At 42.2% G+C, this 24,055-nt stretch overlaps 1 protein-coding gene across 1 annotated transcript in view; it reads left to right on the top strand.

Moving 5' to 3' along the window:
* The window catches only part of SYNRG (synergin gamma), a 112,549-nt gene that overhangs the window by 44,274 nt on the left and 44,220 nt on the right, over positions 1–24,055 (top strand). Inside the window, exons 7-11 of the mRNA XM_083173096.1 lie at positions 6,121–6,201; positions 6,967–7,163; positions 18,916–19,152; positions 20,367–20,494; positions 23,594–23,736. Of these exons, the coding sequence (XP_083029222.1) occupies positions 6,121–6,201; positions 6,967–7,163; positions 18,916–19,152; positions 20,367–20,494; positions 23,594–23,736 (786 nt within the window). The remainder of the gene's footprint in view (positions 1–6,120; positions 6,202–6,966; positions 7,164–18,915; positions 19,153–20,366; positions 20,495–23,593; positions 23,737–24,055) is intronic.

Consider the following 24,055-nt stretch of genomic DNA (forward strand, 5'->3'; position numbering starts at 1 on the left):
AAATTACCTTGAAGTGGGGAACCCCGGATGTGGACCTGATAGCATCCAGATTCAACCATCAGGTGCCCAGGTTTTATGCCAGGACGAGGGACCCACTGGCAGAAGCAGTGGATGCCATGACTATCCCCTGGGAGGGGAATCTTCTTTATGTTTTTCCGCTAGTCCCAGTGCTGGCGAGAGTGTTGAAAAGGATACAGGCCCAGGCAATTCCAGTGATTTTAGTGGCCCAGATTGGCCAAGGAGGTCCTGGTACTCGAGGCTTCAGAGATTGTCTGTGGACTCGTGGCGTCTACCTCTGAGGTCAGACCTTCTAAAACAAGGATCATCCAACCATCTGGATTCAGCTCGATTAATTTTGACGGCCTGGTTGTTGAAACCGCCATTTTGAGGAATAAAGGATTCTCAGAGGCAGTGATTAACACAATAATTAAAGCCATAAAGTCAGTGTCTTCTGCAAATTACTATAGGGTCTGGAAGACCTATATTCGATGGTGTGAAAGACAGAAGTCATACACATCACGCTTTAAATTGGAAAAATTGTTGGAGGTTTTGCAGGTTGGCTTTTCCTCCGGGTTTAAGCTTTCAGTCACTCAAAGTACAGATCTCGGCCTTGTCAATTTACTTCCAAAGAAGGATTGCATTGTTAACGGAAGTACAGAACTTCCTGCAGGTGGTGTCTCGATTGAAACCTCCATACAAGCAACCAGTAGCACCATGGGATTTATCTCTGGTTCTGGAGTGCCTTCAAAAGGCACCTTTTGAACATTACGGTCGGCTGACCTTAGATTCCTTACATGGAAACTGGTATTTTTGTTGGCAGTGGCGTCTGCAAAAAGAGTATCGTAGTTGGGAGCATTGTCCGGCAAGGCTCCCTTCCATATATTTCATGATGATAGGGCGGTCCTTCAGACAGTACCCCAATTTTACCAAAAGTAGTCTCTGCTTTTCATCTAAACCAGGAGTTAGTTCTGCCTGTTTCAACCCCAGAGGGTTCAAGGAAAAGGGACAAATTGAGGAATTTGGATGTTGTGCGCGCTTTGCGCATTTATGTGGACAGAGTTAAAAGTGTCAGAAAGACTGATACTTTGCTTGTTTTGTATGATGTACATAATAATGGTTGGCCTGCTTCTAAGCAGACCGTTGCTAGGTGGTTGCGCTCTATTATAGCGTTTGCATATACTAAAGTTGGTAGGCCTGTGCCAGCCAGAATTAATGCGCATACCACCAGATCAGTCACCACCTCTTGGGCGGTTCGACATGGGGCAACAGCTGAGCAGGTTTGCAGGGCTGCCACTTGGTCTTCTGTTCATACTTTTGCCAAATCCGATAGGTTCCATGAGTTCGCGTCGGTGGACGCATCATTCGGGCGAGCAGTGATGAGAACTGCAGACCTGAGCGTACCCACCCAAAAGGACCGGCTCTGGAACGTCCCAATGTGAAGCTGTGTCACCAGGACCATTGAAAGAGAAAAAGGGATTTTTGTAAGAACTTACCGTTCGAATCCCTTTCTCTGATATGGTCCTGGTGACACAGCGATCCCTCCCTTACGCTCAGTAAGTATGCCAGTGTTCATGATGTTTCATGTTATAATTGGTTGAAAAAGTTAAATTTAAAAATGTGCATATAATATGTGCAGGCGTTGTACTGAGTTAATGTATTCCAGTGGCTTTGAAAGATTGAACTGAGGAATCTGGGATGCAGTAGGGGAGGAGCCTACCCTCCAAAAGCTTTAGGATAGGTGCCTGGCTCCTGCGGACCCTCCTACATCCCAATGTGAAGCTGTGTCACCAGGACCATATCAGAGAAAGGGATTCGAACGGTAAGTTCTTACAAAAATCCCTTTTTATTTATTAGTGGAAGCGGCCCGGCACTCACTCAGCTGGATACAGCACACCCCGGTGCCCTCTGGAGACAGTAGGTAGAAGCAGGAAATAATCAGGCAGCAGCACTCAGAGGAAGTTTTTCATAGTTTCGGGACGTGTATGTCCCTTTGTGAAGGTGTAGGTCAGTGTTTTTCAACCAGTGTGCCGTGGCACACTAGTGTGCCTTGAGCTGTTCTCAAGTGTGCCCCCAGATCTAGAGATGCCCAAACCTATTTACAGCCACCACCAGTTCAAATGTTATTTACTGGTCTCTTCTTTTCATGTAAAGGGCCAATGTATTTTATTTTTGTTACCTGTGGGGATCAGTGTGATTGTTTTTAATGTGGGGGCCAATAGGTTTGTTTTTTTCCTGTGATGGCCAATGTGTTTTGCCCCGTGGGGATCTCATAGTGTGCCTTGGCAATTTTAAAGTCCTATTTAGTGTGCCGCAAGGTAAAAAGGTTGAAAATCACTGGTGTAGGTGAACAAATAACTACAGAACAGTGCTTACCTTAAATAGGGGGTGAAATCAAACATGATAGCAATAGGCTGCACAATGCCGCCGGCTCTCCGCGGTGTCCGGAAGTTGTTGCACCGGAAGTATCCTGTGTGCGTCATTTTCTATGTGATGTGTCGCTGCTGGAACGCAAGCCGTGTGATGTCTATAGCAATGGGGCGGTGCTCGGCGGGATCGTGTTGCCTGTGCAATAAAACATGTAGTACACATCAATGCAATGCAAATACATAACAATAAATATACAGTTGTTGTGTGAATATGTAATCATTCTAGGTTTAATGGAATGTGGGCTTGTCTGTGCCCATATATGTGAGTGCCTATAAAAAGTGATCACAGATGTGTATGTGTGACGAGTAGATTAATTGAAAGTTAAAAACTGTGTGGGGACTAACTGATCATGTTTCTGCTGATTTCCATGTTCACAGAAATAAATGTTGTGACAGTATTGTGTCTACAACTATAAGGCACCACCTGTCATACTATAGGTATGTGTATGGTGGTGGTCTGTGTGTATTATCATCTGGATTACAGAACAATGCAATACTCATAAGGGAGCATGCGCATTCTGGCAGTTGACCTGTCGGTGGGAGGACCGTTTTGCTCTATGTCTTCTAGCATAGGAAAACGTATTCTATCATTGGAAAATTTAAAGGGATAGCAAGAATTTGAGCGGGATGTATCAAAGCTTACCGCAGCGCTGTTATCCCGTTTACGCATCCGCAGTGCCTTCTCATGATGTATCAATAAAGTTTCGCATTGCTGTTAGTACAAGCCGGCGGAGTTTTTTTACTATCGCGGCGTTTCCGGCGCGGTAGTTACTGTCATTCATTTGTATGTAAGCTGACGCGCTGTGTAATGTATTAACATTCGCAGCGCTCAGCTATGCCTCGGAAATATTCGCCTAGTTTTGCAGGCGATAAACATATAAAAAACGCATCAGCGGCAGGGACTTTTGGCCAGCGGGCATTAGAGGAACTTCACAAACACATCACCCATATACACAGCCAGCATAGCGCTATATCGCTATGTATAGCATTCAGGTAATCATGTTATCGTCATGCTAAATAGTGCTATGCTGGCTGTGTGTTTGGAAAGTTCCTATAATGTCTGCTGCCCCTAGTCCAGTGCATAGAAAAAAACAAATTTAACAGATCTGCGCATGAGAGGCAAAATACACTTCATTGCGCATGCGCTAAAAAAAAAAAAACGAAAAGATTCCAACGGATGGAAACAGAGGGAAAAAATGATACATAACGCGGAAAACTCCGCAAAAAGCCAGCGAAAACACCACGAAAAAAAGGACTCCACTTCACTACAGAAATGCGAGTATTGATACATCCCGCCCTTTGAGAGAAGGTGAAGAAAAAGCACACAATGTTGCAGTTGCCTGCACATGAATGGTTTAGGCACTGACCTAAGGAAATTTAAAGGGATAGCGAGATTTTAAGCGGAGAAGAAAATAAAGCACACCGTTGGTCTTGCTGGACCGTGATATGTTCATGGGTGTTTGGGTCCAAATGTACCACCTGTAACAGCCATTAGTGACCATGGCCTAAGGAAAATGTAAAGGGATAGCGAGAGTTGTAGAGGGAGAAGAAGAAAAAGCACACAACCAATCATGTATAAACATACTTACACTTATCAACAAATATAAATTAGATCATTTGTAAAGGGATAGCAAGATTCAAGCGGAGAAGAACAAAAAAGCACACGGTTTGATATAATCAATATCTGAAGTTTTGCTTGTAAGAAGCGCAAATGATGGCCAATCATGCATGGAATAGATGGACAATGTCCACTCAGTGTCCTATAGGAACACCGCCTCAATACCATAAATCCCCATGGACTGAATGAGAAATTGTCCCTTAATATGTTCCTATAGGACAGGTATCACGTATGTGATCTGTTCTTGAAAAAAGTCACCCGACTGAAACGTTGGACACCACCACAGCTTGGTCTTGAGTGTTTATTTATCAGTCCTCTGAGTGCCGCCGTTACCCCTTGGGAAACCTTGTCTACATATCAGGTATTTTATACCCAGGAGGGCACCGGGGCAATTTGGCTGTTTGCAACAGTAAGGAGTGCTGGCCCTGCACTAGATTGTGTGTGTTTATGTATGTATGTATGCATGTATGTATATATATATATATAATGACAATGTGTGGGTGTGTGTACTAGCAGCACTAGGAGACTTGTAGCAAAGTGAAATCGTGTTTTATTGCATTATTGCAAAGATCAACGTTCAGGAAAATATATATAGGGGGCTCAGCACAGTGCTGGGCCCCCTGTATTTGTATTTACTAGAGTGTGTGGTCACAGGCCACTGCACCCCAACCTAGGAAGTGTGTGTTTGCACACCATTCATAGGAATGGCGAGTGAGGTGGTACATCTGTATGTGTAGGTTAATTTTTTATTAACCTCTGTTACTGTGTGTGATCATAGCTTTCTCATGCAAAGTATTTTAATGAATATTCATGCTCATACCAATACTGATGTAATGTTTCGATCAAGGATAGACCGTCATCAGGATACAGTACAGCATAGCGTAGCTTCAACAACCAGGCATCCACCCTCCATTGCCTTGCTGGCTTTGCTTAAAGACATATGAACAGGAAGTGATGTCATCACTCCCTGTTTAGCCCAAACGTAACGCCAAGCATAACTATGGGGTCAATTATGTTAAATAAACACATAGGGTAACTCTCTAGGCCATTAGGTCAACACATCCAATGTAGTCAGCAGAATTTACTGTGTTAGACATGCTAAAAAAAAGACCTAATTGAAATCCGCGCTACTAGCTGGCCGGAAGCGCCAAACGTTTCTTTTTAATGCAGCCAGTTTGAACACGGCACAAAAAATGTTCAGGGATACAATTAGTGTGACACCTAGGATGCATAGTGGTGATAGTCTTTGGAGGAAATTTACCAAAAGGCCGATCCATGGTACAAATGGTTACAACCCTGATCAGCCCTAAAATGCAGCCTGAGAATTCCGCAAATTTACAGAGTTCTTAGGATTCATATTTATCGTTGTCTGTCATTCGTAGCCAAATCTATGCCGGCAGCCAAATGCAGATGAGGCTGAAGCATCAAAGGAATCAGTCAGATCCGTGCGATGCTTCTCTGTATAAAAATAAATATAAGCAGCCCTGGGCTCTTTGATCTGGTTCTGGTTGCGGAAATACAGGGGAATAAAATGAATAGGGTCCCCCTGTATTTCTGAAACCAGCACCGGACTCCTGGATAAAAAAAAAAAAATATTTTTATAGCTAGCATCGGGCTAAAACAGCCAGTGGTGTCATTGTGCATGACACCATTGGCTTTTTACACAAGTTTCCTAAACAAAGCATGGCAACTGTGGTCAGCCCTAACCGGGTCCTTGTGGGAGGCGGGACTCCCCCCAATAAATGGGTTGTGTGTGTCTGTCTGACTACAAGTCACAACAGGCCCATTAATGACCCGCATGCAGGGGCTTGTGGTTCGCCAAGTCCCTGCATGCGGGGAGGCTTGCTTCACTACAAAACCTGATACTCATTTATTGATTGTACTGTACTGTACTATACTAACTAACTTAGAGCTACTGTTCCAGTAAACAAAATGATGCCAAAGGCTTTCTTGCTGTGTCAATGGCAGGACAGCCACTAAAGTGTCATAATTGGAAATTCTATTTTGTGGAATTAGATTACTTATGTGTACCAAAGATTTAAAATGATGCCTGTTTTTGCTTTTGTTTTGCAACAGTTGGTGTTAGAATGTTCTCAGCAACAGATATGATTGAACCAATGCTACCTTCATGGATTTACAATGACAGCATTGTCCCAGGTACATTTTTGTAAAAATAGAGAGAGAGATATATCTATATCTAGGAAGAAGTGGCACTCAGAGACCGTAGCACAGTGAAAAGTGGGACTAATTTAATCCATCTACACTATCTATATGTCTAGTGTCTGATTGTGTGTCTGTTGGCAGCGAGTGAAACTACATCTCTTTCTCCGTCACACATGCACAAACACAGAGGCAATCACATTGTTCCAGACTTCAGGCTGTAATTGACTGCAAAGGATTTGCAACAAAGTATTAAAAAGTGAAAGTCTGATTTAGAATTGTATAGTTTGTCCCTTAAAAAGTGGGAGGCAGAAATATATAGAAACCATTGTAATTCCTACAACGTTCACCTGATTTGGATGTAAATACCCTCAAATTAAAGCTGAAAGTTTGCAGTTACAGCTTGTTTGGTTAATTTCAAATACATTGTGGTGGTGTATAGGACCCAAAATATGAGAATTGTGTCGATGTTCCAATATTTATGGACCTGACTGTGTGTGTGTGTGTGTGTGTGTGTGTGTGTTTAAACTGCATGGAAATTTTGCTGATGAACAGTTATAATAATTATTTATGTGAAGTCCTGTGTGTTGGAATTATGCTGTTGTGTCTGTGCTACAAATACCTTATTGTAATCCTTTTACAAGCTGCGGTGCCTGTGGCATATTAAAACTTTATTATGTGACATAATGATAATAACACTATAACAAAATAATTGCATAGTACATAACCTCAGTTTGTGCATTTTATACTTTTTTTTCTTAGATCTTTATAAGAGTATTTTAGAAACAACCCTTTCTACATCTGGAATAGATACAGCCAAATTGTATCCAATTCTTCTGTCCTCTGGACTTCCTCGGGAAACACTGGGGCAAATTTGGGCAATGGCCAATCAAACCACTCCGGGGAAGCTCACAAAAGAAGAACTTTATATTGTACTTGCCATGATCGGCATTACTCAGGTAACCAGTCTTTACTTCTGTTAGTGTGAAAAATCTTTCAATTCGATAAGCTGCTAAAAGCAGATTACATTTTTGTGGCATTTTTCGTACAAGCTAAAAGGAACTTCTGTATCTGGCTACAGATGATCGAAAGTTATTTCTTAAGAACTCTGGATAGGTTGGTTATGTTTTTAGATTCTAGGTCTTTCTATGTTTTTAGATTCTAAAGCATCTGAAGGGATTGACATTTAAGTGTGGCTCCTGCTTGCATAGCAGCCCCTCTGGTAACTGCTTTAAATGCACACCAGTAATTTATAATAGACGTGTCTTGGGGGAATTCGTAGACCTATAAGCGTCTATGGAGTCTGATATGATTTTATTGGTGAGAGGGTCTCTCAATAGGTGGGGGAAGAGACACCATGGTCGAGGGGGAGTGTGTGGACAGTTCAGATTCCATTTCCAGATGACAGAGACATGGTCAGACCAAGTGATGGGTAGGATATCTTCTGAGGAAACCGCTGCACCCCTGATAGCGGAGAAATGTGTCAAGAGATGGGAAAGTTGCACTTTCATCTTTTCATTTTTTAAATCTGAGTGCCCTCCCTCCCTGACCTGTGTGCTATCCACCTGCTGGATCTGGACGTGCTGCTGATAATTTGAGCAAGGCAGCAGCTATGGCATTCTCAGGCTAACAACCTGCAGACAACGGCAAGTACTGACTGTCGCGGTCAGCTGGAATCAGAGTTAAGGCAAACGACCAACATATCCTCAGGCTGACTGCTCGCTGACCACTGCAACCAACCACTGGCAGTCGTAAAGCTGCCATCTTGAGACGTCAATAAGACCTACAGTGCTAGTTAAATTTCACACGAGTGGGGATACTTCAACTGGTAAAGCCTCCTTACAGCGGCAATATCCATTTAAATTCCTGGATGGACATATGCCTAGCTAACACCAATTTAAGGATGAGAATTGCACTACTGTATCCATATATATATATATATATATATATATACTATATCCATTATTCAGTTCAATTATTGGAGGTTAAGCATAGCGTTCAGATCTGGACATTATTAATTATATTAAGTGCAATATATATCTATATTTATTTATATATTTCTTCCCTAGGATATATACGTCCTTGGTTCTTTGCAGAGTCCACTTACTCATCAAGTCGATTCTAGTGTAGGAGTTATGGACCTGGGAGTAGAACATGTATTCCCGCCCAGATGGGTTACGAGTTTGCCCAACATCATATAAATCAAAATTTGCAGAAGGAGAGGGAGGAGTTCAAAACAGAAGAAGGCACAGAAGAAAAGGGATAGGCAGATCTATCTAGTTTAGGGTCCAGGACTAAATTATAATCGCCCATTACCATCAGAGAGCCTTTAGAGTCTTTGCATATCAAGAAGCACAATTTATGGAGGAAAGGCAGTTGATTAGAGTTGGAGTATAAACAAACCAAAGTCGAATGATGCTGCAGGCAATAGAGGGCTCTGTTGTAGAGGGGCAGTGAAGGGGGGTTTCTGAGAGGGAAAGGAGCTTTTGGGGGGCAGTTATTCTTTAGGCTTCCTGGAAGACCTATCAAATGAAGTAAAACCCAAGCAATTTGAAAAAGTTTCAAAACTTGAAGGGCTGTAGGCAAGCAATGTAATAGATGCACAGAGTCACTGTAGGTAACATACAAGGTAAACCTAAAGAGTGACGGCTCCTATGGTGAATGGTCACATAGTGGCAGAGAGGCGGAGGAGGTCATTTAGCAGCTGTAGTGGGGGCAAATCTTCAGGGGCAGTAAGGAAGATCAATGTAAATCTCAAGTATAAGGCAAACACTGAGATTATCACCAATTTAGCCAGCAAGATGGCCGTCGTCACACAGAAAGGGAATCCAGGAGGAGCAGCTCACCTCTCCAGAAGAATCTGGTGCCAACTTCCAGAGGCCAGCTGTGGGCACCTGGCAGTGTAAAAGCCCCAGCAAAAAGGGACAGCGGCAGGTGGGTCCCAGGAGCCAGTATGCAAGCATGGGTGGCGATCTGTGGCAGGATGCGCTACATAGCTTGTCGCTCTACTTGGCTGGGGAATCTAGGCTCCGGGTAGGCCACAACCATCAGGGAGCGGAGAAGTGCTCTGTGACATGAACCACAACCGGGCAGCCGGGGTGGATGGAGGTAGCAGGGAGATCAGGTGAGTGGAAGGTTTACTGGAGAACAGACTGGGACCAAAGAAAAGGCCTGCGAGTTTATTTTATGCCTCCCTATCTACTGTTTGTTCTTAAGCCTTCTGCTGTGGGAGTTCAGCCTCACCGGAGGAAACCGGCTCCTGTTCTAACGAGCGTTTTCGAGTTTTCATAACTGCCAGGTTGTTCACAGTCCACTTTGCTATGCTAGTCTTTATTGAGGACACTCCTGTACTAGAACTGCTACCACTAGCAATGGAGCTTCTATAGGAGGCTTTAGTTCTCTGATTCCAAAGCGGACACAAGCAGCCTACTGTATACTCCAAGCAGCACGGGTTGGGATCGTTTGGTCTACAGTAAGTTAGTCGACAAGCATTAGGTCGACATGGATTTAGGTCGACAGTCAAAAGGTCCACATGTGGTTTTTCACTGTTTTTTTTTACCTGAATGTTGACACAGTGGACACGGACATTTTCCAGTGCACCGCATCCCCTCGCATCGCTCGCGATGCTTCGGGCATGGTGCCTCGCTGCGCTCGGCACACTATTTTATTCTCCCGCCACGCTCTAGTGCGGTGCTAGGCAACACCGGCCCTCCAGATGTTGATGAACTACACATACCAGCATGCCTTGCATCAGTTTCAGCATGGCCACATAGCAAAACTAATGCAAAGCATCCTGGGATGTGTAGTTCATTAACATCTGGAGGGCCGGGTTTGCCCAGCCCTGCTCTAGTGGATTGTAGGGCATGAAATACCACCTGTTGGCTCAAAAAAACAAAAAAAATCCCATGTTGACCTTGTGGCTGTCGACCTAATGCTTGTGTCGACCTAGACCCATGTTGACCTAGACCCATGTCAACCTATCCCCCTGTCGACATAACAGTGTCAACCCAATACTTGTTGACCAACTTGCTGTAGACCCAATGACCATATCCCAAGCAGCACTATAGCATTGGTGGCTTATGTTCCATCGCACAGGTACAACCATCACTGGTGGAATTAGAACAAATTAAGAGAATACTCCACAGGGCTGGCTATTTTAGACTAAATAAGGAGGAGTTTGTTAAATAAGGTCTCTTTATTTTTATTTTTTATGTGATATTTGCCCAATGTTAATTATCTGGTAATTTTGTTATTCCATTCCATTTTTTTGCTCGGCCATGTGAACAAAAAATCCTTAATGCTGTCAAGACTAATTGAATTAGCGGTACTTGTTTCCTAGCACGGCCACAATCGCGGGCATCGTGTGTCATTTTTAGTGGTATACGACGCGACCGACGCGATGCCCCCGATTTTCCCATTGAAATGCATTGAAAATAGTAAAAATCGCGTCGGTCGCGTCGTATGCGGCTAAAAAACCCTTAAATGGTCCAGACGCGATGCCCACGATTTCCCCATAGGAAACAATGTTAAATGGCTCAATGTACCCGCGATGCCCCCGATTTCTCATAGGGAACAATGTTAAATACCTCAATTTCACCAAATCATCATAGGGAACAATGATAAATGGGCCAGAAAGCCCCAAAAACACCCCAGAACAGTGAAATGTCCCCCCAAAAGTACTTTACGCCACCCCACGATCAACACGAACCCGAAGCGTGGCGAGCGGCGGCGGTGGTACGCGTCCTCCGACCTTTTCATACCCCCACTATCCACGTCGGCGTGGAGTTGAGAATAGAATAGTGTGGCGATCGTAGCGAGCCACCGAGCCCGAAGCGTGGCGAGCGGACGCGGATACCTTCACAGGTAAACGCGTCCCTTCGCGGGCTTCACAGGTATCCGCGTCCCCTCGCGGGGCTCGCTACGCTCGCCACGCTTCGGGCTCGGGGGCTCGCTACGTTCGCCACACTATTATATTCTCAACTCCACGCCGACGTGGATAGTGGGGGTATGAAAAGGTCGGAGGACGCGTACCGCCGCCCCTCGCGGGCTCGCTGCGCTCGCCACGCTTCGGGTTCGCGTTGATCGTGGGGTGGCGTAAAATACTTTTGGGGGGACATTTCACTGTTCAGGGGTGTTTTGGGGGGTTTATGGCCCATTTAACATTGTTCCCTATGATGATTTGGGTAAATTGACCCATTTAACATTGTTCCCTATGGGGAAATCGCGGGCATCGCGGCTAAATTGAGGCATTTAACATTGTTCCCTATGGGGAAATCGCGGGCATCGCGTCGCGACCATCGCACCCGATTTTTTTAGTGCTTGCGATGCCCCCGATTTTTCCTCACGATGCCCACGATCATGATCGTTGTGGCCGTGCTAGGAAACAAGTACCGAATTAGCCACTGTAAATTATGGCAGCTAGTTGATTATGCTCCAATGTGTCATAGAGGATAATACTTGCAAAGAGATAAAGTATTACCAAATTATTTGTGTGTGTGTGTGTGTTTTGTGTATGTATGTGTGTGTGTATGTATATATGTGTGTGTATGTATGTATATATATATATATATATATATATATATATATATATATATATATATATATATATATATATATATATATATATATATATATTCTAGAGAAAGAAGAGAACGGGCGCTGATAGTGCATGAATCAGTTTGAAAAAACGAATTTTTATTCAGCACAAAGTAAAAGCAGGTGTGGATAAAACGTACCAACGTTGGCGGTTCTCATTCACCGCAGTCAGACAGCATGAGAGTGGTGCAATGCACCTGATGGAGCCGGTTACACTCGTCTGGTCTCCAACGTGTAGCAGCAGTAGTGGGATTGATCTCGACGCTAGGCCACGCCACGCGTGGCCTAGCGTCGAGATCAATCCCACTACTGCTGCTACACGTTGGAGACCAGACGAGTGTAACCGGCTCCATCAGGTGCATTGCACCACTCTCATGCTGTCTGACTGCGGTGAATGAGAACCGCCAACGTTGGTACGTTTTATCCACACCTGCTTTTACTTTGTGCTGAATAAAAATTCGTTTTTTCAAACTGATTCATGCACTATCAGCGCCCGTTCTCTTCTTTCTCTAGAAAATCTTCACCTGTTGGATACAGGTTAAACCTTTGTGTGTGAGATACGGAGCGGCCAGGTTAAAGGAACCTGAGTGATATATTACTAAAGACATTGGACTTCTTTTCACTTCGGATTGTGGACTTCAATTTAGTCCTTGGTTCAATAGAGGGTTCAGCGCACTGTTTTTATTCTGTTGTATTTTATATATATATATATGTGTATATATATATATATGTGTATATGTATATATATATATATATATATATATATATATACATATATATATATATATACAGGTAGTGGAAGGACGGCACACCTTTCCGGCAATTTTACCGTGCCCCGGTGTCCTCAGGTAAGGACTCGGCGGTCCCAAATATGGAGTAGTAGGGCAGCGGCACTCAGAGTCAGAAATAAGGAAAAACGCAGGTAATTTCTTGATCAAACGTTTTCAATGTTATACAAACATCGTCATCGATAAGGATCCTGATGACGATGTTTGTATAACATTGAAAACGTTTGATCAAGAAATTACCTGCGTTTTTCCTTATTTCTGACTCCGAGTGCCGCTTCCCTACTAATAAATATATATATATATATATATATATAATTATGTTTGTATACAGTGTGTGTGTATATATATATATATATAGATATTATATACATACTCCTTGTGGACGGCGGCACTCAGGGACTAAATAACGCTGGTTACTCAGTGAACATTTTATTCAACATTTCGGGGATATTGCCCCCTTCGTCCTGACAAGGAGCATATACAGTGGGTATTACCCCACCACAGGAAGGCACCTGGGCGAGACACCCCTACCTTTGGGGCAACAGAGTGCCGGGAACAAGTTTGGCTATAATATATCCGTATTAATGTTATTAACCAAATAGCACAGGCATGAAAGAACAAACTAAACTTGTTTGTGGGTTACCTATTTCCCCTCTATATCCCATAATGCCTTAATTTCTATATATATTTTTGTTCCAAAATAGTTGTAGTCATATTCCCTTATGGGCTGTAAGTTTTTTTTTTTTTTATAATTTTTTTTATTTCAAAAACATTTTCAGCTTTACAATGTAAAAATATCAATTCATTGATATTCACAGGAACAGGACCGAATAGTATCATAGCGGTCAATCATCTTACTTCAATGTATTTCAATGAGAAATTTCAATGTTTATAACAAAATCTGGTACTTGTGTAGTTTCATGGCGCCGTGCTACTTCCGGGTTCTACACTCGCCACAAACTATGTTAAACAAAAGTAACTTAACTCCATGCCAACATGGATAGTTCATACCTCCACTATCCATGTTGGCATGGAGTTGATTTTAAATAGCGTGGCGAGCATAGCGAGCCACCGAGCCTGCAGCGTGGGCGAGCGAAGCGTGCCCCGCAAGGGAACTCAGACGCACGGCGCCATACTGGCGCCGTGAAACTACACAAGTACCCAAAATCTTTCTAATTTCAGTAGCATTAGTCCAAGATCAAAAAAAAAGAGAACCATGTTCGTATATAAGTTTAGTTCTTTAAGATAGAAAAACAATAGAGGAAATTAGAGAGAAGAGGAGAAGAAAGGGAAAGCTTCTCTTATAGATATGGAAATGAAGAATGTAACAGTATCAGCCAGGGCAGGACTGATGTAGGCAACACCCACCGTCACCATATTTCCATCAAACTGATGCCAGAGGTATCAAGTCCTTCTATTTAGAAGAAGTTTTAAACTCCAACCAACTGAACCATTTGGTTTGATAAAGGCCTTGTTTTTCTAGTGTAGAATAGTATAGGTCATCATATTCATGTAGAAGTCCATGCGATGGTATCTGTCCCAGATAGTAGGTGAGCTGGAAGATCGCCAGCGGACCGGGAAGACTGCTGTAGCAGCGTTATTCATATGTCGCAGTAGGGACTTTTTATATTTGGATATAGGTATAGCGGAGTGAGACAAAAAACAAAAGTCAGGGCAGAGATACTGAGATACCCAATATCTCTGATGACATTTTAATAATATTGTCCCAATAGTGAGTGATCAAAGGATATATGTGTATAAGTGATCCCAGGTCTTTACCGCATCTCCAGCTGAGACGGGAAACCCTAGGATATAATTTATGTAAGACAGTAGGGCCTCTGTGCCATCTGAAAAGTAGATATATTGTGTCTCCACTACTTCCATGATGCTTGAGCATACACTAGTCATCTGGTATATCTTGACTGAGTTCACTGGAATCCATTTCCGGAAAAAGTATTTTTCCCAATGCTCTTAATAAGATGGTACAGAGGATAAGAGGGCTTTTAAGATAATTTGAAACCATATGAGTGGGAGTATGTGTTTGGATGCACAAACTTTCAAATAAAGTAAGCATTATATTGCATACATTAGATCCTCCTACTGACAAAATAAAATGTCGTAACTGTAAGTAAAACCAGTAGTCTTTGATAGTTAGCCTCAAACGTTCTATCAACAGCTAAAAGGACTTCTGCACACAATCGGAAAACAAATGCTGTAGTCTGGTAATGCCTGCCGCCTTCCAAGAGGCAGCCACACCCACAAACGTACCTGGTAGGAATTGAGGGTATTGACAATGGAAGTCAATGGGGAAAGATCCAGATGGACATGCACTCTTTTCCACATCCCCCCCCGCCCCAAACACACACACAAAGGGCCTTATTCTAGTTCTCTTTCTGACAAAATCCTTCTTAGATGGACAAAACCATGTGCACTGCAGGGGGGAGATGTAAAATTAGATTTGGGTGAGTTATTTTGTTTCTGTGCAGGGTAAATACTGGCTGCTTTATTTTTACACTGCAATATAGATCTCACTTTGAAGTAAAACCCCACCCTAATCTAATTCTCTCTGCACAAGTAACATCTGCCCCCCTGCAGTGCACATGGTTTTGTCCATCTTAAGCTGTGTACACACGGGGGAGATATATTGCTCAGTGTCTCCTGTTCATCAGCGACCAGAGATGGTCGCTGATGAACAGGAGACTCTGCCAGGGCAAGCTCCAGCGACCATCAGGGGCTGCACACGGCAGCGCACACCTGGCGATTTATCGCCGACAGCACAAACAAATCACTGGCAATATGGTCGCTCAGCGATCATATTGCCAGCGGTATGTGTTGAAATCGCCCCCATGTGTACACAGCTTAAGAAGGATTTTGTCAGAAAGTGTGAACTAGTGTGAATAAGAACCAAAATCCTGAATACATTATGTAATTCAGAGAGCTATTTTGGAGGAAGGTTTATCGGAATTGTCTGGAAATACAGAGTATTCTAGGAAGGATGTTCATGTAGCCATGAAAAATTCTGACAAATCTGTACATATTTTATTAAGTATAGGGGTAAAATTCTGTGAAAATAATTTGTGTATTTTATTTGGAATTTGAATTTGAAGTATTGTAAATGTGAGGCTGTTTCTTTTAGGGCAAAGATGTGGCGAGAGTAGAGACACTCGCGCTTGAGGCTGTAACATTTAATACAACAGATTTATGATAGTTCATTTTGAAGTTTGATAAGGTGTGAAAACAATAAAATGAAGTCAACATTGAGTAAAGATATGGTATGTAGCTAGCCAGTAGGCAAGGGTATTTGGGCTGAGATGGCATTACAAGAATTTAATAGCATAGGTACTAGGTGATCTTGAAAGAGTTTATAATAAGCTATCGTGGGACCAGCTGCAGCGCTCTGACCCAGGTTGCACCCGGGCGACCTGGATTATACGCATGCGCACTTTGAACTGTATATCCTACGGTTCACATACCATCCGGTAACTACATTCATGCACCTTTTCCATTTTGGCACTTTATCATTGGATTTTTTTTTTTATATATGTTTGTGAAAATACTTTGTAAACCTTGACCTGGATGTAAACTTTTTTTCCCTTGTATATGATTGATATATGTAAAAATTAAACAGTATGCACTATGAGAATTATATGCTCTTTTTACATGTACAACTGAGTGGAAGGAGCTGAGAGTGATACCGATTCCTAAAAGGACATAGGAGAAGGGAAGTAACATTGTTTATTGTATCTAGCGCTGGTGGTGGGCAATCCCAACCTTTTTGCAGTTATATCGAGAAACCATATAAACCATGGCTTTTTTCATTAAGGAGCTTTTAATGGCTGCCTTTAACTCAACCTCCATGAATGGGGCATCAAGGGCTTGTGGTATAGTCTCAGGAAGCGGGAAATCTATATCGTCTAAAAAAAATTGTCTGGCTAGTTTATGTTCCAAACTCTCTGAGTTTGTGCAAGATTAGGTGAGGTTCTATAGGCCTGTATAATATTCATGAAAGATATCCACGATGGAATTTTCTGTAGCATGAGTATGTCCAGATGTCTTTCATTTTTTGTATATAGGTGAGAGATTGTTGTGCGCGGAGAGCTTTTGTAAGCATTTTACCAGGGTTTGTTACTTCATCTATAATAGGAGTGCAGACATCTTCTGAAGGCTCTTTTGACATTATCATTTAACAGAGAACTTAAAGAGGCTCTAGCAGTTTAGAGTTGCATATATATCTCTGAATCCCTAGAAATTTTGTGTGCGAGTTCTAATAGTTTTATTTTGGATAATCAAGCCTCTCTACATTCCATTTTCTGTTTTTTAAGAAAAGATCCTACTTGAATGCAGTGGCCTCTGATAAAATATTTATGAGCTTCCCAAATTGCAACCAGTGAGAAACGTCGGCAGTGACATCAAGCCAGTTGGTTAGGGGTATCAAAGGGAGACCTAGGGAAGTGCGGAAATGTTGTACATATGCAGGTTGTCATCTGACACCCTCCAGTGAAACATGGATGCTAATTGGGAATCCCCACCTAAATTTTACAAGACATTGGTTCCCCCGGCACACTGAATAGTATTAGCAACCAATCTTGAACACTACATGATAATAGAATTCAGAGATATTGGTTACATATACCTGCGCATGTGTATGACATGCCCCCAAACCGCGTCAAGGCTTCTCTGTATATTGGGGGTCCCTAGCGCTATATCTAGGTGCAGGGTGTGGCACCCCAAAAACTATTATAATCTAGGAAGCCCAGTGCGGCATGCCAGTGAAATAATATAGTGTTAATAATTAGTGATAGGAAGCCGAAGCTATATATATATGTGTGTGTGTGTATGTATGTATATATATATATATGAGAGAGATAAAATAAAAAATGGAATGCAATTAAAATAAGAGAAAGATAGTGTTAGTGAGTGCGCAGGTATATGTAACCAATATCTCTGAATTCTATTATCATGTAGTGTTCAAGATTGGTTGCTAATACTATTCAGTGTGCTGGGGGAACAAATGTCTTGTTACTACTCAGTATTAACCCCTCCCTTGCATGCACCTGAAAAGTATTGCTGAACTATTTTGAGCATCTACCACTATCTCCACCTAAATGTTACATTTTTCTTCCGCAACTCTTCTGTTTCGGGAAGTAGCATCCATCTTTGCTGTAGCGTGTGCCATGAGAGGTCTTCGAAAATTTTAACAGAGTTTCCATTAAAGCTGATCTCTGTAGTGCTGCGTGTCTTTTGAAGAATTTGCTCCTTAACCATGTAGTAATGTATCCAGCAGATTACGTCTCTCTGGCGTTCTGAAGCCAGGCCCTTAGGACGAAGAGCTGTATGAGCACAGTTAAATTCAATAACTGTATTGGGATCATTGTCCCGCAATTAATTGAAGAGTTTAGTAAGAACATCAATAAGGCCACTTTGGAGGATGTCCTCCAGGTTTTCATCTGGTTCTTAGATTATTCCGACGTCCCCTGTTGCCCAAGTCATCTATTCTACATTGCAGATCCAGTAAATCATAAAGCATTGTAATACGCTGTCCAGTTCTGACATTTTAGTATCCTGGGATTCGTCGTGATCCTCAAGAGACATGACTCGATCACTGATTTGAGATCAATCAGATTTGGTGTAATGTAGACGAATTGTAACAGCATCTTGAAACACCATCTTAGAGCTTGTCTTAACATCAAAAGTCCATGCCAACCTTTCTTAATGCATTTGTGCTGAATAGATGTAGCTGTGTTCCAAATTGTAATGGTAAGGAGTCCCAGGAGAGGAAAGGCTGTTATATGGCTTTGGTATAAGATGTTCAAAAAACATATATGGATGAGGGGCCAAATGTATGGGTGCCGGACGAGTCACTGACAGTCGGGATTCAGACAGTCATTTCTGTGACATCGGAATCCAGACTGTCCGTAGCCAAACAGTTGGGCCCTCATAGAGGGAGAGTAGAATAGGTAGCGAGCGCAGCGAGTCCGCAAGGGGCTTAAATGCACTGCATTTGGTCTGTGATTTTTAGCTGTCCACATACTTTTGGCCATGTAATGTATGTATATAATCAAACTACAGTTTATATATGCTACCACAAGAAGTATATAGTTTAAATATGTTTTCAACTTTAAAAATCTTTTTGGAATGCACACTCTTCTGTTATTGTGCAATTATCATGTAACCACATTCTAAATGTGCCACCCACCTCTTTTACTTGTACACTGGCTTTTAATTTGCTTATTACAACATGGCTTGTGCTTTAGTTAACTGTGTAATATACCCATTTATATTTATTTTGTTTAGTTTACATTAATACTTTTTTTCTGTTTGTTTACAGAGAGGAGAATGTGCCTTAAATATGGATATGCTTAATCAGTTTACATCTGCACCTATACCGACTTTCCCAAACTTCCCAGTGACTTTCCCTTTGGATCAGCACCATGTGGTGTCTCCAATGCCTGTTGGATCTAAACCTCTAGATGTTAGCCAGCCAACTGTTGCATCGAAAAGTACATCGTCTGCATTGGGAGAGGTTAAACAGCCCAATTTCTTGCCCTCCTCCTTTACTCAGCCGGTAATGATAAAGCTTGTATGCTGTTATTAAACACTATTAAACCTACTTTTAGATGAAACTGTATTAAAGCCATAAACCTAAAAGGGATCTAGTTAACATACCAGTGTTCAGGATGCCAGCAGTCAAAATACCAACACAGATCTGGACTGGCGCCAGGTTCCCAACATCCCTCACAATGCCAACGCCAGAATCCTGAGTGTCTGTAACGCCATCATAAGTATACTAGATGGTGGTGGGTTAAGACTAGGCTGCGGGGGGTAGATTTGGGTTTAACCCCTGCAAAAATACATAGGTCTGCGGCTTTCCACAGGAACTGTGTATTTGTGCATAAAAAGTTTTTCAAGACTGCAGCATGATTTCAGCTAATTGTATCAACCGTCCCCTTACTATGTCTTTTTTGGGTTGGTGAAGGATCCTGTTGTAAGTTGTGTTAGTGCTATACTATGATATCTTAGGCAGAATGACCAGAGTTTATGGGGGTATTGCCCTGCTTTATTCTAAACTTGTTCTGAAGAGAATTGTGGGCCTGGTGACTTGGTTGGGTACGTATGTTAGTTGGGTACCCAGTAAGCGGTTTGCTTAGTATTCCGCGTCCCCTCGCGGGGCTCGCCACGCTTCGGGCACGGTGGCTCGTTGCGCTCGCCACAATATTTAATGTCAACTCCATGCTGACATGGATAGTGGGTGTATGAGCGTAGTAACTGTAGTGTAACTGCTTATCTTCGCAGCCTAGCAAACGGGTAAATGCTAAATGGCACCACGCACAAATCCCTGCATTTGCATGCGAGGGGATGTGTAAAGCATATGGCGCACGAGTGATGATGGAGATGGACAAAAAGGGGGCAGGCTTTGACGTAATGTGATGTCAGCCACCCACCCCGAGCAGGCATCGGCCCGCCTGCATTCCCAAGGGAACGCCCAGCATTTACATGGAGACACCCATAAAATGCTGAGCATTCCCCTACACCAACCCCCTGTCCACTCCCATCCCTCCCCTGCCCGTGTGAATGCCTGGGCGAGTGTGATACTTACTGAAGGCATTCACACAGGTGGTATGCGCAGATTCGCCCATGCGCAGACCTGCACAATTGGTAACGGGGCCAAATTTGGGCCCGACCGATTGAACCTGAATCAGGCCCTGTGTTTTTTCAAGAATCTGCCTTGATTTACTAGGTGCTATCTCATTAGTGACTGTCTTATGTTTGCTCATGTAGCTTTTCACATCAGATGATGATGATTTTCAAGATTTTCAAGATGCCTCTAAATCTGGACCCATTGATGATTCTTTCGCTGATTTCCAAAGTGGAACTTCAAAATCGACATCATCAGTGCTGCACAACAGGTAGGAACATATTTGTTATGTTAATATGCTAGTTAGAAAAAGGGTGCGGTATATTTGGTTGACAACAAAAGGTAAACAGAAGCAACAAATTGGCATGAGTTTTTCATTTTGTTTTGTTTTTGGTGTCCATATTGACACCTGAGCATGTGGACCGCCAATTAGTGTAGCTCACCATGCTTCGGGCCAGGTGCCTCACCCTGCTACCACTGGCATGCACACTTTCTCATTCGGAGTCCACGTGGATGGTAAAATATGAAAAGTAAAAAGAATTCAAAAAGTCAACCCCAGCCATGTCAACATTTTACTTGCGCTGACTTTTTGACCATGTTGACAATGTGTTAACCATATGTTGTCAACTTATTTACTGTCGACATACCACCAAGATACCTCCAGTGAAAGTGCAGGCTGTACAGAGCTCCTTTTTTTTTTTTTTTAGAACAAAAAGTAGTTTAGGTAGCACTATTTATATACAGTATACATTTATTTATATGATCAGCTGGGATGCAGTTAAAATCCCGGCGGTCGGGATCCCGGCGTTCAGAATCCCGACGCCGAAATGCCGACCGCCGAAATGCCGACCACCGAAATGCCGACACATTCTCCCTCCTGGGGTGTCCACGACACCCCTGGAGGGAGAATAAATTAGTGTGCCGAGCGTAGCGAGGCACCGGGTCCGCTGCGTGGCGAGCGCAGCGAGCCCACAAGGGGGGGCGATCCACGTCCCCCCCCTTGTCGGCATTTCGGCTGTCGGGATTCCAGCGTCGGGATTCTGAACGCCGGGATCCCGACCGCCGGGATTCAATACTGAATCCGATCAGCTAACTGTCTTTATTTATAAGGTATTTATTACCAATCTTAAGGAGAGATTTAAATCTCCTATTTATGTGTTCAATTGAACAGCTTAATAGTTTCTTTTTTTGTGCCCTCAATTTGAGCTGTCAATCATTTCTGATTTAAGCAAAATGGTAATCTGACTTTTTTATATATTACACCAAGCAGATCCTGCTGCTTTGTACAAGGCATATTTTTTTGATTCTGCTAGTTTTGTGCACTGAATGTTTTAAGCCAGGCATGTCGAAACTATGGCCCTACAGCTGTTGTGAAACTACAAGTCCCATTATGCCTTGCCACCGTTTTGCTATTAGGGAATACTTAAACTATGGCAAAGCATCCTGGGATGTGTAGTTTCACAACAGCTGGAGTGCCACAGTTTGGACATGCCTGTTTTAAGAGAATTACTCTATTATAGTTTAACAAATTGATTTTTGTAGCATTGTCAGTTCCAACAAGGTTTCAAATTCCTTTTAGTCATACCTATAGTCCGCATTAGCTCAATAATCTTAGTAATTTGGCAACTATTTGCGGGTATAGTTGCACCAACGATCACTTCCTATAGAACGTGGGTGCAACTATACGCGTTCACCCACGAACATACACATACATTGTGACAAGCCTGCCGCAAAAACCTACAATCATCTACAACTGAAGAGCTTATGCAAGTTTCTAGCTCAACCTCCACATTTGTTAGGAGATTAGCACATTTTGTATTGCTTTAAAGCCACCCAATTCTATTGCAGCAAGGATGAGGCACTGGACCATGGAATTGCAGGTTGGCTGGAGGAGTTGGTACTACTAGAACTGTAGATTTTAAACTGCAACCACATAATGCCAGTCTTCTGTAGGTGCCTCACAGAGTAGGGATCCTTTTTTAAAGGCTGCTATGCAGCCTCTGTTGCAGCTTGAACTAGGACTGATCAATCAGTAATGACTATATAATAGAAAATAGGCATTATAATTTGTAATATGCATTGCCTGGCAAAAGTATTCAACATTTTAATATCGGCCAAGACCTATTGAATCCCATCCGTTTCCGGCTAGGACTCTGGCTATTTTAAGCTGAATCTGCATTGGTCGGAAACGGACACTAAATTGTCAAATTAGCAGCTGTTTCCGACTAAAAACATTGACTAGGTTGAATGCTAATAAGTTGACTGCAAATTCTGCCAATATTTCCAACTTTCAGAAATATCAGCAGGGATTGAATACCCCCATAAACTATCCTGCTTTGAAATAAGAGTAAATCAGAGCCTGCACATCTCTAATTTGTATGAATTCCAAATGACAAACATTTCCATTCAGTGTTTTTACTTCTAACCATCCTGCTCTTAAAGTGAATTTTCAGACTCCTAGTTCAAGATGCATATGCATTTTTTTGTGTGCATAGAAATAATCTCATACAGACATAAGAGGGTATTCAAACTCTGCAGCTAATTTCCAGCACCGTATGTGTTTGTTTAATCTTGAATAACTCGCATGTGAGTCCCCACACCCTGACAAAAATACATGAGAAACCCAGAAAATCATCCTTGAATAAGGAAACAATGATTCGGCTGTTATGTGGAATAAGGTGGGTTTCTACTCTTAAGTCCCAATTTTTCAGTGCAGGAAAAAGAAAAAAAAATTGAACGAATAGTCTTTCCACGTGCCATGGTGATTTTTGCTAGCAATTAACCATGGGGTTTGATTAAATACCCCCATATGATAGTATGTGCTTGTACTTTGAAATATAGGTACAATATTTGCATAGTTCTACTGTTGTGGCATTGCTAGAGAGTAATATAGAGAAGTGTAACTAGCCACCTGTAAACCTTAGCAATATATTCAGTTTATACTGTATCTGCTATTTTCAAAGTAAAATAAGCAGCAACAATATACCAAGTTAACAGAAATGAACATTGGTGCTGGCTTTAGACCAGGAATGGGGAACCTTTGGCGCTCCAGCTGTTACGGAACTACACATCCCATCATGCACTGCTACAGTTTTACTATTTGGCCATGCTAAAACTGTAGCAAAGTATTCTGGGATGTGTAGTTCAAAAACAGCTGGGGGGGCCAAAGGTTCCCCATCCTTGCTTTAGACCTGTAAGCTACACAATAGATGTGATAACATTTTTCCACCCGTTAAATTTAGGAGAAAAGCATTTTCTCTCTCTGCTTTTACATTTATGCTGCACATATCAATTGGTTACATGTTAAACCAGCACTAGTCATTAACTATATTTGCATAGAAGCATTCAGTTTATTTATTTTTCATCCTAGTGCCCCACCTTTGCTTATGCCCATGTCTGGACCAGCAAAGAAAATGCCTGCTACTGCAACTACCACTGCTACTACTGATAAATATGCTGTATTTAAAATCATCAATGCGAGTAGCCTCCTGGAAAATACAGGCCATCCCACAGGTATGTGTTTTTATGCATAATAAAAAAAACTGCATACATAAAAGTGTTGTATTTGAAAATGATTAGTTTATTTCATAAGCTGGTTAGCAATAGGAATTATATGTGTAACTGGAATACACTATTATAGCAGGTAAATTATATACTAAAGATAATTAATAAATCCGCAAGTGGAACTGAATGCACTTTTCACCAACTGTACAAGTTTGACCGGAAATTGTCTTTTAAATTAAAAGTCCACATACCTAGTATAGGGGATAAATGATAATCAGATAGTTCAGCCAATTTAGATCTGTTTCAAATGTAAGTAAATTGAATGACA

Source organism: Crinia signifera, chromosome 2 (assembly GCF_055691185.1).
Source record: "Crinia signifera chromosome 2, ASM5569118v1, whole genome shotgun sequence".
Classification (NCBI taxonomy): domain Eukaryota; kingdom Metazoa; phylum Chordata; class Amphibia; order Anura; family Myobatrachidae; genus Crinia; species Crinia signifera.